The 10903-nt window shown below is 41.3% G+C and overlaps 2 protein-coding genes across 2 annotated transcripts; one reads left to right on the top strand and one right to left on the bottom strand.

Moving 5' to 3' along the window:
• The first annotated feature begins 494 nt into the window (after nucleotides 1-494).
• Nucleotides 495-1714, top strand: LOC108094231 (thioredoxin-2-like). Its single transcript, XM_017194690.2, has one exon. It carries the CDS (start codon nucleotides 605-607, stop codon nucleotides 1079-1081), a length of 477 nt encoding a protein of 158 aa, XP_017050179.1. The 5' UTR covers nucleotides 495-604; the 3' UTR covers nucleotides 1082-1714.
• A 546-nt stretch (nucleotides 1715-2260) lies between these two features.
• Nucleotides 2261-4427, bottom strand: LOC108094201 (cytochrome P450 9b2). The gene is made up of 4 exons (XM_017194656.2): nucleotides 4198-4427; nucleotides 3629-4136; nucleotides 2930-3566; nucleotides 2261-2537 (listed from the first exon to the last, which is right to left on the bottom strand). The coding sequence occupies exons 1-4, from the start codon at nucleotides 4401-4403 to the stop codon at nucleotides 2371-2373; spliced, it is 1518 nt and encodes a 505-aa protein (XP_017050145.1). The 5' UTR covers nucleotides 4404-4427; the 3' UTR covers nucleotides 2261-2370.
• Nucleotides 4428-10903: the final 6476 nt, after the last annotated feature.

Genomic DNA, 10903 nt, shown 5'->3' with positions numbered 1-10903 from the left:
AAACATATGCTAAGAATCATTTGATACATTTCGGTTCGTCTATGCTAAGCTATGCTATATCAACAAGTGTGTATGGAACATAATCAAAAGTAAAATATATGTCTGTGTATTTTATTCTTAACCAATGCGCCGTATTTTTATTGCTGTTATTGGGGAACTTTAAATGGGGGTAAGTTAAAACAACATACTAAGGAATTTTAAGTAAAATAAAATCGAAATTTGTAAAATGGTTACTCATTCGAAACTTTGTTTTGGTTTATCATAAACCCTGTGAGGAGAGTCGTAAAAAAGAAAATTTAATAGAAAATTCTAATAAAGTCAATAAATGGCAAGCCTAAGAATTAAAAATTTAAGATTAATATTTAATAATGTATAAATAATTCAATAACTTTTTAAGGCATTTCCCAGAAACTAGTTTGAATCACTTGATTTAACGAATTGAAATACTTTTTTAAAATTTTTTATTTTTGAGGTAGGTATTTATCCAAGAAGCCATAAATTTTTAAATCAAAACCGTCGACAGGAGGTTCGTATTCAGATCAGATTTAATTTTCGGGTCACTGCTGCCACGAGATTACTTTATTTCATTCCCCCAACCGAAACCATGGTGTGGCTTCTGAGGAACAAGGACGATCTCTACCAGCAACTGGCCTGCGCCGGGGACAAGCTGGTGGTGCTGGACTTCTTCGCCACTTGGTGCGGCCCCTGCAAGATTATGGCCCCCAAGGTGGAGGAGCTGGCCGAGCAGTATTCGAACCGCGCCGTGGTGCTCAAGGTGAACGTGGACGAGTGCGAGGACATCGCGCTGGAGTACAACGTTTCCTGCATGCCGACCTTCGTGTTCATCAAGGCCGGCGAGGTCGTGGAGCAAGTCGTCGGCGCTAACTTGGCCATGGTGGCCAAGGCAATGGAGAAGCACGTGGGGGGAGTGGATGCCACCGAGCAGGGTTGTTCCGCCAACTGCTCGGGCACCGAGGATGTGCCCAGCGGAGGCACCTCTCCCTCGCCCAGCATCAGTGCCGACGACGTGGTCATCTGCGACATATCCGAGCACGAGCAGGAGGCCGAGGTGGAGCACTAGGAATCCAGACTGCCATACGAAACACCTCCAAATTGGGAATCTCTTCGGTGCTAACAAGCGCTAGAAGAAACATAACGCCAAGCTGACATACTGATATGAACTTATTACTATTTCAAGAACCACGACAAGAATCTTTATCGAAACAGAAACTCTTCCTGATGTCGACTTGGTATGAAGCACTTCAAGAATTACATGATGGTGTATAAATCAGGCTGATAAACAGTTCAAAAACCACTATGAAAACTGACACTTCTTTATCACAACAAAAAAACGACAAGATTCAGATTCTACATAAAATAGGTGCCATCGAACGGATCATAAGACACTATGGATGTTTCTTTTCTCTTCCTGTTTCTAACCTAGAACTATCCAGATAGTGCAGTAGCCGGAAACGAATCTCAATACTTAATACTTACTTAATTCGTTAGCTGGATCAAAACAATGTTACTTCGGATGAGCCTGTGCTAGGTTTGACAACGCCTTGAATGTCGGTACGCCACAAACTTGAAATACTATATATGCAATTTTTCAAAAGAAATATGTACAATAGACTGCACAATTTGCTGGTTTCGGAAAGTTTTCTCAAACAAAATAGGGAAACTTTATTGAATAAAGATTACCTTTCCCGACAAACATTTATTGACTTTCTTGTCCAAAATGAATATTTTTCTATTTTTAAGTTTGAGAGCCACTGAGAGCTAGACGAAAAGTTTACAATTTACTTACCAATCTAGCTGCAAGGCAAGGAACGGGGAACCCCTGTTCAGATTTCGGGATTATGGAGGCAGCAACGTAAAATTGAGTTAAGCAATGGCAAATACATCTAATTGTGTTCTAACAGATATATTTTTTAAATTATTCGTGAGTCAACAATTTATTACTTATCTGTCGCTGCCTTTGTATATTGAACTTCAGTGGAGAAAATAACAATCTGGCGAACACCACATTTTATATAGGTGGTCTCAACAGAGCTTTTTAAGATTGTTAAAGATTTTAAAATAAAAGTCAAATGTTCAACAATTCTAGTAATAAATGAAAGTAGTTGAAAATAACATTTTCTTGATCAATTCTATAAAAATAACTATTATTTAAGGTGATGTAAAATAAAATTGGCGTCAAAAAAAAAACCGTATTAAGCGGATACTTGGCCTCCAGACCAATATATAAAATAATATAAAATATATTGCTATATATTTTTATTAATCTAACTTGTGTTATATAAACAAGTGCTTCTTTAAACAGGTTTCATTTGAAAACAACTGAACAGATTTTTTGATATTGGCATCAGGTTATTTTCGTGGCACCAACTGCATCCAGAATCCGGACCTGGGTGTAAAGTTAAATCCGCGTGCCGATTCCCACAGATCCTTCGTGGTCCTTGGGGATGGCTCGATCTTGTAATGCAGCAGAAGGTTGTAGAGCATACCCTTGGCCTGCATCAAGGCATAACGATTTCCTGAAAAGCGAAAATACAATATCACATAAATATATGTACCTGCCATAGGAAATATCATATAGCATATATGACAAAAATTCAGACAAAACATATATGTCTTTGCTGTTCTTTGAAATTTAGTCGAATATAATTTAGATATTAAAATAAAAAAATTATATTAAATAATGAATGTAATAAAAAGATAAAAACAACTTTAATATTACTAATATCACAAAGCAATCTAATTTAAGATGACACTAATAAAATTTAATAAATGACAACATATTCTGTTAAAATTATGACACTAATAAATATAATATTCCTATTAACAAAAAAAATGAACTAAACAAATATGTTGGCAATGAGGGATTTATAGAACTTGGAGAGCACGTTACACAAAGGATTTTACTTACCTATACAATTGCGAGGTCCTACGCCGAAGGGCAAATAGGTGTACGGCACCATTTCGCCATGTCGATCGCTGCTGAATCGCTCCGGATCGAACCTCATGGGTTCCGGGAAGTAGCGCTCATCGCGGTGCAACCCGGAGATGGGAATGTTGACACGGTCGCCCACTTTGAAGTCGAATATCTTGGTTCCGTCTTCGTCTGTGAGGGTGTAGTCCTTGGAACAGTGGCGATCGGTTAAGGCGGCCAGAGTCCACTTTCGCAGGGACTCGGATATGACCATCTCCATGTAGGACATCTTTTGCACTGCGTCGTAATTGAGGGAGCCTCCGTTTAAACTGTCGTGGGTCTCCTTAACCTCCTCGTACAATCTCTCCTGGATTTCAGGATTGCGGAGCAGCTCGTAGGTGGTAGTGCAGATCAAGTTGGAGTTGTTCTCGAAGGCAGCGAAGAAGAAGACGAAGCACTGGGCCACGATCTCGTCGTCGGTCCAGTTGTTTTCGGACTCCTTCTTGGCCTCCATCAGGAGCTGAATCATGTCAGGACGGGTTATGTTGTGCTGCTCTCGGTACTTGATGGCATCCACCACCAGTCGAACAAAGTACTCCACTTTGCTGGACTCAAAGATGGTTAGTTTCATGAACTGCAACGAGGAAATAGTAATACAATTCAGGGAAATGCAATACACTGCTGAACAGGACTCACGTTGAAAATCTTGGGCACCAGCATGGCCAATATGAAGTTGAAGAACTGCTGTCCACGCGAAAACACGACGGACTGCCCGATCTCGTAGAACTCATTGTCCGGGTTGTTATATGAATTCACCTTGAGTCCGAATGCGGTTGTGGCGATGATATCATTGGAGAGTTTGTTGCACAACACCTTCATGTCCACCTCGAAGCCCTTTTGGCCCGGATTGGAGCCCGCAGAAAGGTCCAAGTGCTGGAGGCACTCCGCGAAACTGTCGTTCATCAAGGTAAACATGTTCCGCATTTTGGCAGCCGTAAAAACTGGAGTCAGGGTGTTCCTCATGTGCTTCCACCGCTGGTCTCTCATCACACTGAGCATGTCTTTTAGCAAACGCTCGTTAGAGGTGAGGAAGAGCTGGTGGTTGGGGAAGTGATCGAAGTCCTTGACGCAGATCTTCTTGATCAACTCGGGATCGTTCAACTGAATCATGGGAGTGCGCAGATTGAAGAAGCCCACAACTTTGCTAAAAATGTCATAATACCATAAAACGTATCTCTAGGCAGACGGAACTGCGATGCACTTACTGCTCACGAGTGCGGTTGTAGAACTCAGAGAGTTGTTTTTGGAAGGAGGCCCTTTGCAAGGCGGATGCACCCAGGTTTCCCACGAAGGGATATGGTTTTACAAAGTGCAGATTCCGCTCCTCGAAGGTCTTGAAGGTGGAAGTGCTCCATTTGTAGACCAAGTATCCGATGACCAGGAGGCCCAGACATATTTCCAAGAGAGCCATTGCCGCGCAAGATCAGTTATTCCACTCGGACGATTAATTGCTAACTGAGTTTCACAACCGCCCGCCACCGCAATTTATACCCGGCGTAATGAATATATAGGTATGTTTGCCTACTGCAATTGGTTTATCTTTCTTCGTTCTCTACAGGTTAGACGCTTTTCAGCCCATATATACACCATATAGAACACTTATCTGCCGCTCTCTTGGGGCAGTTGTTGTGGTTTGCGAGATTAAAAATCTAAAGTACCGTGTTTTCGCTCATTGATTTGTTTATATTTTTGTTATCTTCTGAGAAATTCACTGAACTGCGAGAGCTTTTGAAAACCCTGCTCTTTGAATCAATTCAAATCAAATGACCATATCTAAAGCTGTACAATCTAATCTTTGGTAACAAATAATTACACATGACAACAAAATTAAAAGTTTTCCGCTACTCAGGCTTTTATCACGTGTGTAGTCAAATCGCCTTTTATAATTGTTTAATTTGGAATATCTTAAAGGTGGTAGTATTCTTACACATATATATATTCGCTTTACAATTTATGATAAGGGTACTCCTATATACTGAAATAGATAGCGATCGAATAGGGCATTGTAATAAGTTAATAAATATTTTTTGTACCTTATGTATATTATTGTGCTGAAAAAGCAATATAAACATATATGGCACATGACATTAAACAAGTTTTTAATCTGTGCAAGTGTGAAACTTTGAGTACTCAATATTAAATGAGAGTAAAATATGTTGAAAGGCTGGAAAGTACCTTTGTTGGCAGCTGACGACATTAATAATTTCCAAATGCAATATCCAGATAAAGTCAAGTAATAATAAACCCGGAATGCAAACAAAAGGTTGATCATGATAACATTTTTTTTTTGTGAAGAGGACTTCAAATTATAGATTATTTAATGGCTGATGAAATTTATTAAACATTTTCAATAAAGTCCCCAACTAGAACAAAGAGAAATGGTTAATTTCATAATTAATATTTGACCGTGGCCTAGAAAACTGGGTAGCTCCGACAGTTCTGACACCTCATCAATTATGTTTCGCGAACTTTTCGCTCTCCTCACCGCGTGTGGTTATGTCATCCCGCTAGAACTCTAGTCTGTCATGTCAGTCACAGTGAATATGATGTAAACCTGGCCCAACCAGCAGTTTCGACTTGGCTTTTGTTGATGTTGGGGTTCACTGTTTGAATAATTTAGCATATTGACCGAAGGCAAGTTGAAGCTGAAGCCAGTGACAAAAACAAAACAACATGCAAACGGTTAAAACATCAAATTAGCCTCAAGCGTTATGGGAGAAATATAATTAAATATTTAGACAGTTTTGTTGAAGAGTTAAGTTTTGTTTTAGTTTTGGCTTCTCTTTTTTGTGGAGTTTAGAAACTTGAAAACATATAGTGGCGGCACACAAAACTATATTATGAGGGTTTGACGAAGATGTAAGATTCGAAAAGCCTAATGCAGATATTTGTTTAGCCCAATGGGTAGGACTTTACGTTAAAAAAGTAAATTTAAATATATTAAAATGGTGTTTTTTATTTTCCTACACATTTTGTAATGTTAAATTAATATTACATAACCAAAACTATAATTAATTAATTATAACAAGCATATTTGAATCGAATTACAGATTCTTTGATTTTGAAACACCTCTTAAATGGTTCCTTATGGATTTTCAATTTTTCTGGGTTTCAGTGTAGCTTTTCTGTATTCATAAGGGTTTGTTCACCCTTTGACGCAGGCATGCATTCACATTCCAGAATACATGTGCACATATAGGAATCCCAGCAAACTCGGCAGCTTCCTTCTATTTCCCGCTGTGGCACTCATGAAAAGTCCTGTAACATTTTATGCGCAACTAAAGTGTTAGAATATATATGCTCATGCATATATTGTATGACAGGATGTGAGTGATTGTGGATGGGAGTGCTGCATTTTATCAAAGCTGCCCAGCAGTTGCCGATGTCTGTCAAGCTATAATGCCGCCTGCCACGCCCCCGCCAAGCCTCCGACTCCGCCCCTTTCTATTTCATTTCATTCTATTCTATTTCGCTTCTTTTTATGCGCAAATCATGCTGCATCATTAAATCTTGCTGCTGTCGCTGCTTTTGTAGCTATTTGCCGTTGCTTTTTCGCTTTTTGCATTTCCTTTCGCTTTCCTTTCAGCAGATTTTCCCTGGAAAACCCGTCTGAAACCGACCGGAGGAAATTTACGGCTTTCGACGTTGATTTTGTGTGGGACTCGTTGCCTGTTCCCCGCCACAGTTTTATATTGTTTTGTTTTTTATGGGGTTTTAAGTAGTCGTAAAGCGTAACACTTGATGAGATATTAAACGCTGAAAGGATGCCCAAAATGCTGGGCTCTCCCGATTCGGGATCACACATTGTTGCACTTTGTTTGATTTGATGGCTTTTTAAATATTGGTTTTGAATTTTTCATCACTTCCTGGAGCAAAACGCTTTCAATGACCGTTTAATACGTTTGGGGCCTCGTAAAAAGCGGGTGCTGGAAATCGGACAACTGAGAAAAAGTTTAAGTACATAAAACTTAATGCTTAAATTAAAAGTTTTTATTATTTAATATAACTAATTGATTGGTCGCATAATCATAATTATTTTACTGGACTTGTACTCATAAATTTCGTGTAGCACCCAAAAATAAATTATATGTTAGTAGGCCTGACTTTGTTGTGTTTTTTTTCAGTGTCGAAGAAAAGATGGCAGGCAGTAGGTAAAAAACAGGCACAACTCACCTGACAGCCTCGTTTCTGTCCCATCAAGGAGCATAAAGAGACCACAAACCAAGAACCTTGTCTGCAAACTTGTCAATGACTCCCAGCAACTAAATATTTTATTAGGCAGTTGCCAGCACACAAAAAAGCGACGAATAACTGAAGCAGGACGAAGGACCTTGTGTGTATGTACGTGTGTGTGTGTGTGTGTGTGGTCGTGATTGCGTGAAATTTAGTAGCTTTTGGGGCGATGTAGGGACAGACAAGTTGATGCTGATGAGCCTCATGATGTGCCCGATGAAGACGATGATGATGATGATGGTGTGGACGAGGATGAGGATGAGGCTGTGGATGTGGATGTGGAAGCCTGATGAAGCTGCCTCGCCAGCCTGTCAGGGGAATTGGGGATCCGGCGGCAAAGTTCCTTGACTCCTCCCCAGTCTCCTTCCTCGGAGCTGTTTGCTCACAATTGGCTGTACGTGTGCAACATTTTTAAGTAGCTTTCCTGCCCCGCCCTCCCCCTGTTTGTCTTTGGGTTCGGCGAAATACCAAGGCCGGAACATATGTTTTCAATTTGGCTAGCAAATGGAAGGACTTGATTGAATTTACCTAGCCCAGAGCCAAGATCGATGTCTTAAAGATTTGAAGCTGTAGCATGGACGAGTACCAAGCGAAGAGAAAAGGAAAGTCCATTTAAGAAACACTGTTTGGAAATGGGAAAACCACTAATATTTCCCCTTTATGTGGTGTATATTTATTATTATGTAATATAAGAAGCTGTCACATAGGTTACAGAGTTTTACAGCTCTTGGTTTGAAAATCGATCTACTAAATAAAATCTGAACATTCTCTTATTATTTAAGTCACATTTTCCGCATACAAGCTTCCAATCGATTATGTATCCGCCAAGTAAGAAAACCTTTTGTGAAGGCCTTCGGTTGTTTACTTAGGCCAAAGTGCCACATCAACACATCGGAACTTTAAGCTAGCCGAAAACTATGCGAAACTTCATCTGTCAACGGAATCCCCAAGGAGGCTGGGAACATTCGCAAATTACATTTGCGGCGTCTGGTAGTCTGCATCAATCATACGCACCGTGTTCAGCAGCTGTCGAGGCGACCGGGGAAGTGACTCCTGGCAGATTCAGTGGGGAATCAGGACGTCGACGGTGCCAGGCTCCATGTCATTCCATTCAAATTACTGCGAGTCGCCTTTGTTGTTAGTGAAAGCGTCGCCTAATTGCACGCCACATGATTTGCAAATGAGAATGCCAGCTCCTTTTCTGGCAAATTAAAATAAATTGTCCGAAATTAAAGGAAACTTTTACTTTCCCCGCACTTTCCCCGCGCCGGCTGCTTGTCTGCCTGCTTAGGAATTCAGGCTGCGTTGCTCCGGTGATCCTACATGGCCATGACTTGTCTGACAAGCTCCGAGTCCTGGCTGCGCAGGATATACATGTAAAGTTTATGGGAGGGAGTGGTGTGTGCTCGTCCTTCGGCTGACATTCATTTGCGATTCGCTGGGCGTAGGGACGTGGCTCAACTTTTTGCATATTACGCACTTGGTCACGTACACTCCTCGTCTTTATTTTGCATAAGTTTGCGACTCCGGCAAGCGGATGATGGATGCCGAGAGCGAAGAATGTGTAGCTTTAAGCCGGATCCGGCTGCAAATTAGCTCAATTACGCTCGGCCCTGCTCGACAGTATGCCCCCGATAAGCGGGCCGATAAGGCGAACAAAGTCAGCCGGCAGTTTCACTGGGACAAGGTAATTGGACAGAGCACAAAGTCGGGTTTGAGTTATGGCCCGGCACTTATGAGCATTTTACTGTTCTGTCCTGCGCCGCTTTATTTATTTGGCGTTTCATTTTGGCTACTCTGACTCCTCGACCTTTGCCAGCCACCCGAACAAGTTCAATGGCTCGGCTACAGTGAAACCCCCTTTCTCTTCCTCCCACTCGCTTTCCACTGAAGAGCGGCACACGATTTTTTATTTCGCATGTTGCGACGCTAAGTGCTTCCTGTGCTTTTTTCCCGGGCTTGGGAAGGTGCCACATCAAGTTGGCTGGCACGCCATAATATTAATTGTGCCTGCCAGAAAATATATTTTTTTCGGCTTCTGGGCTCAGGGACCCCTCTCCGCACACAAAGGACATGCCGGGGGCCACTTAAATGCCATTAAATTTTTATTTTATGCCCATGAATGAAGTGCGTGCGCTCTTAAATTTTTAATAATTATTCATAGCCGGTCCTTGCTTGATAATCGCACTTTGTGGGTTCGAGCCAGCAGCTATTTGGTCAGCCGACTGTTTTGGGCCTGCTGGCTCATGAGTATTTGCACTTTCGCTTCCGGATGGTTTGGTACGGGGAATTATGATTATTCTCTGGCCAGATGAGGCTGCCCTCGGAGCGGATGGTCCAGGGGTTGGTGGACCCAGTACGCAGTTCCCAGTTGGTGCTAGACCTTAGACTAGTTCCCCGTCAGCGATTGTCAACCCTCCCCGCCCCCTGGACTTCCTGAGTCGCGTCTGCGGCAAATGACAAATTGTCTCATCAGTCAGCGCAAATGTAACAGAACGGAGCAGCATGCATCGCAACACAAAGGATCACGAGTGGAACGGTGCTCGAGCAGAAGTTTTTCCCTGCTCGAGGAACAATCATTATTATTGTCTACTTTTGAGGGCTTCATCTGCTCCCGCACCGAGAGAAATTCCAACTGATTTGGTTTTGAAAATGTAAGAGTTTAATAACTGGCTTACTACAAAATACTATATTAAGAGCAGAAGTACGTAAAATAACTATTTTAAAGAGAACTTGTAATTTAAAGTGAGCTCAATTTGCACATAATATAAATCATGAGAAGTATGTTGTTAGAAGTAAAGTAGAACGAGAAAATGGTAACAAAATTAAATCTCAAGAGAACAGTTTTCATTTTACCTTGAAGGTTTTACAGATTGCATTTTGAAAATAATCTGCTACAACCATAAAAATACTTAGCTCTACCTTTTACTTAATCATTAAATTACAAATTTTTTTTTTAAAGGAATACTAGTAAGTTTTTTGAGTGGGTTGTGCCACTCTCTCATCTGCTGGTGGCGTCTCTTTCAGACACATGTGTTTTTGACAAGCTGCCGCTCATCGCCTTGTGTGACATCATTTATTATATTTCATTTGCAATTTCTTGGGAAACCTCGTCTGCAATTCTTTTCCCCACCCCCTCTCTGAAATATGACTGATGCAGAGCTCCCCTTCTGCGCTGCGAAAGTATGCAAAATGCGGGGAAACTTTTCATTCCTTCACTCAGCCATTTAATGAGCAAAGTTTCAATTAAATCGAAGCTTTCAGCTCCAGTTCGAGACTCAGCTGCTGCCCAAACAAATCGAAACAAATAGAAGCAGTCGCCGCTCCCCAGCAGAATCCGCTGACAGCAATGCCAATAAAACCCCAGCCAACGAGAGCGAAAAGCTTATGTGTTTTTCAGCGATTTCCCCAACTAAATCACAGCCAAATCTCTGCTCTCCCTCGGTAGATGAATTTTATTTGTTTGTCGTTCTGTCTTCCCCTGTTATTTTTGTTTTGTTACTTTCGAATGTAAACTGATAAAAACAATTGAAAGCAAACAGAGCCAAATGGGGGAAAAGTAATCTTTAAATTAAGGGTCGCAGTGCTTACTTCTTCTGCGTTTTACGAGGGGCCCCAGAGCTTCCCCAAACTGCTTTTCCAACCCTCCGCAGGCCGTCTTCAATTTCGCATATAAGT

The sequence above is a fragment of the Drosophila ficusphila genome, unplaced genomic scaffold (assembly GCF_018152265.1).
Source record: "Drosophila ficusphila isolate 14025-0441.05 unplaced genomic scaffold, ASM1815226v1 contig_414, whole genome shotgun sequence".
NCBI lineage: Eukaryota > Metazoa > Arthropoda > Insecta > Diptera > Drosophilidae > Drosophila > Drosophila ficusphila.
The sequence above is the reverse complement of the archived record's forward strand: the minus strand, read 5'-3'. Positions and strand labels throughout refer to the sequence as shown.

Coding starts and splice junctions, on each gene's coding strand:
- LOC108094231 (XM_017194690.2), top strand. CDS start 605: ATGGTGTGGCTTCTGAGGAACAAGGACGATCTCTACCAGCAACTGGCC.
- LOC108094201 (XM_017194656.2), bottom strand. CDS start 4,403: ATGGCTCTCTTGGAAATATGTCTGGGCCTCCTGGTCATCGGATACTTG. Junction 3,567..3,628: donor TGGTGCCCAAGATTTTCAAC/GTGAGTCCTGTT, acceptor TCCTCGTTGCAG/TTCATGAAACTAACCATCTT. Junction 2,538..2,929: donor AGGACCTCGCAATTGTATAG/GTAAGTAAAATC, acceptor TTCGCTTTTCAG/GAAATCGTTATGCCTTGATG.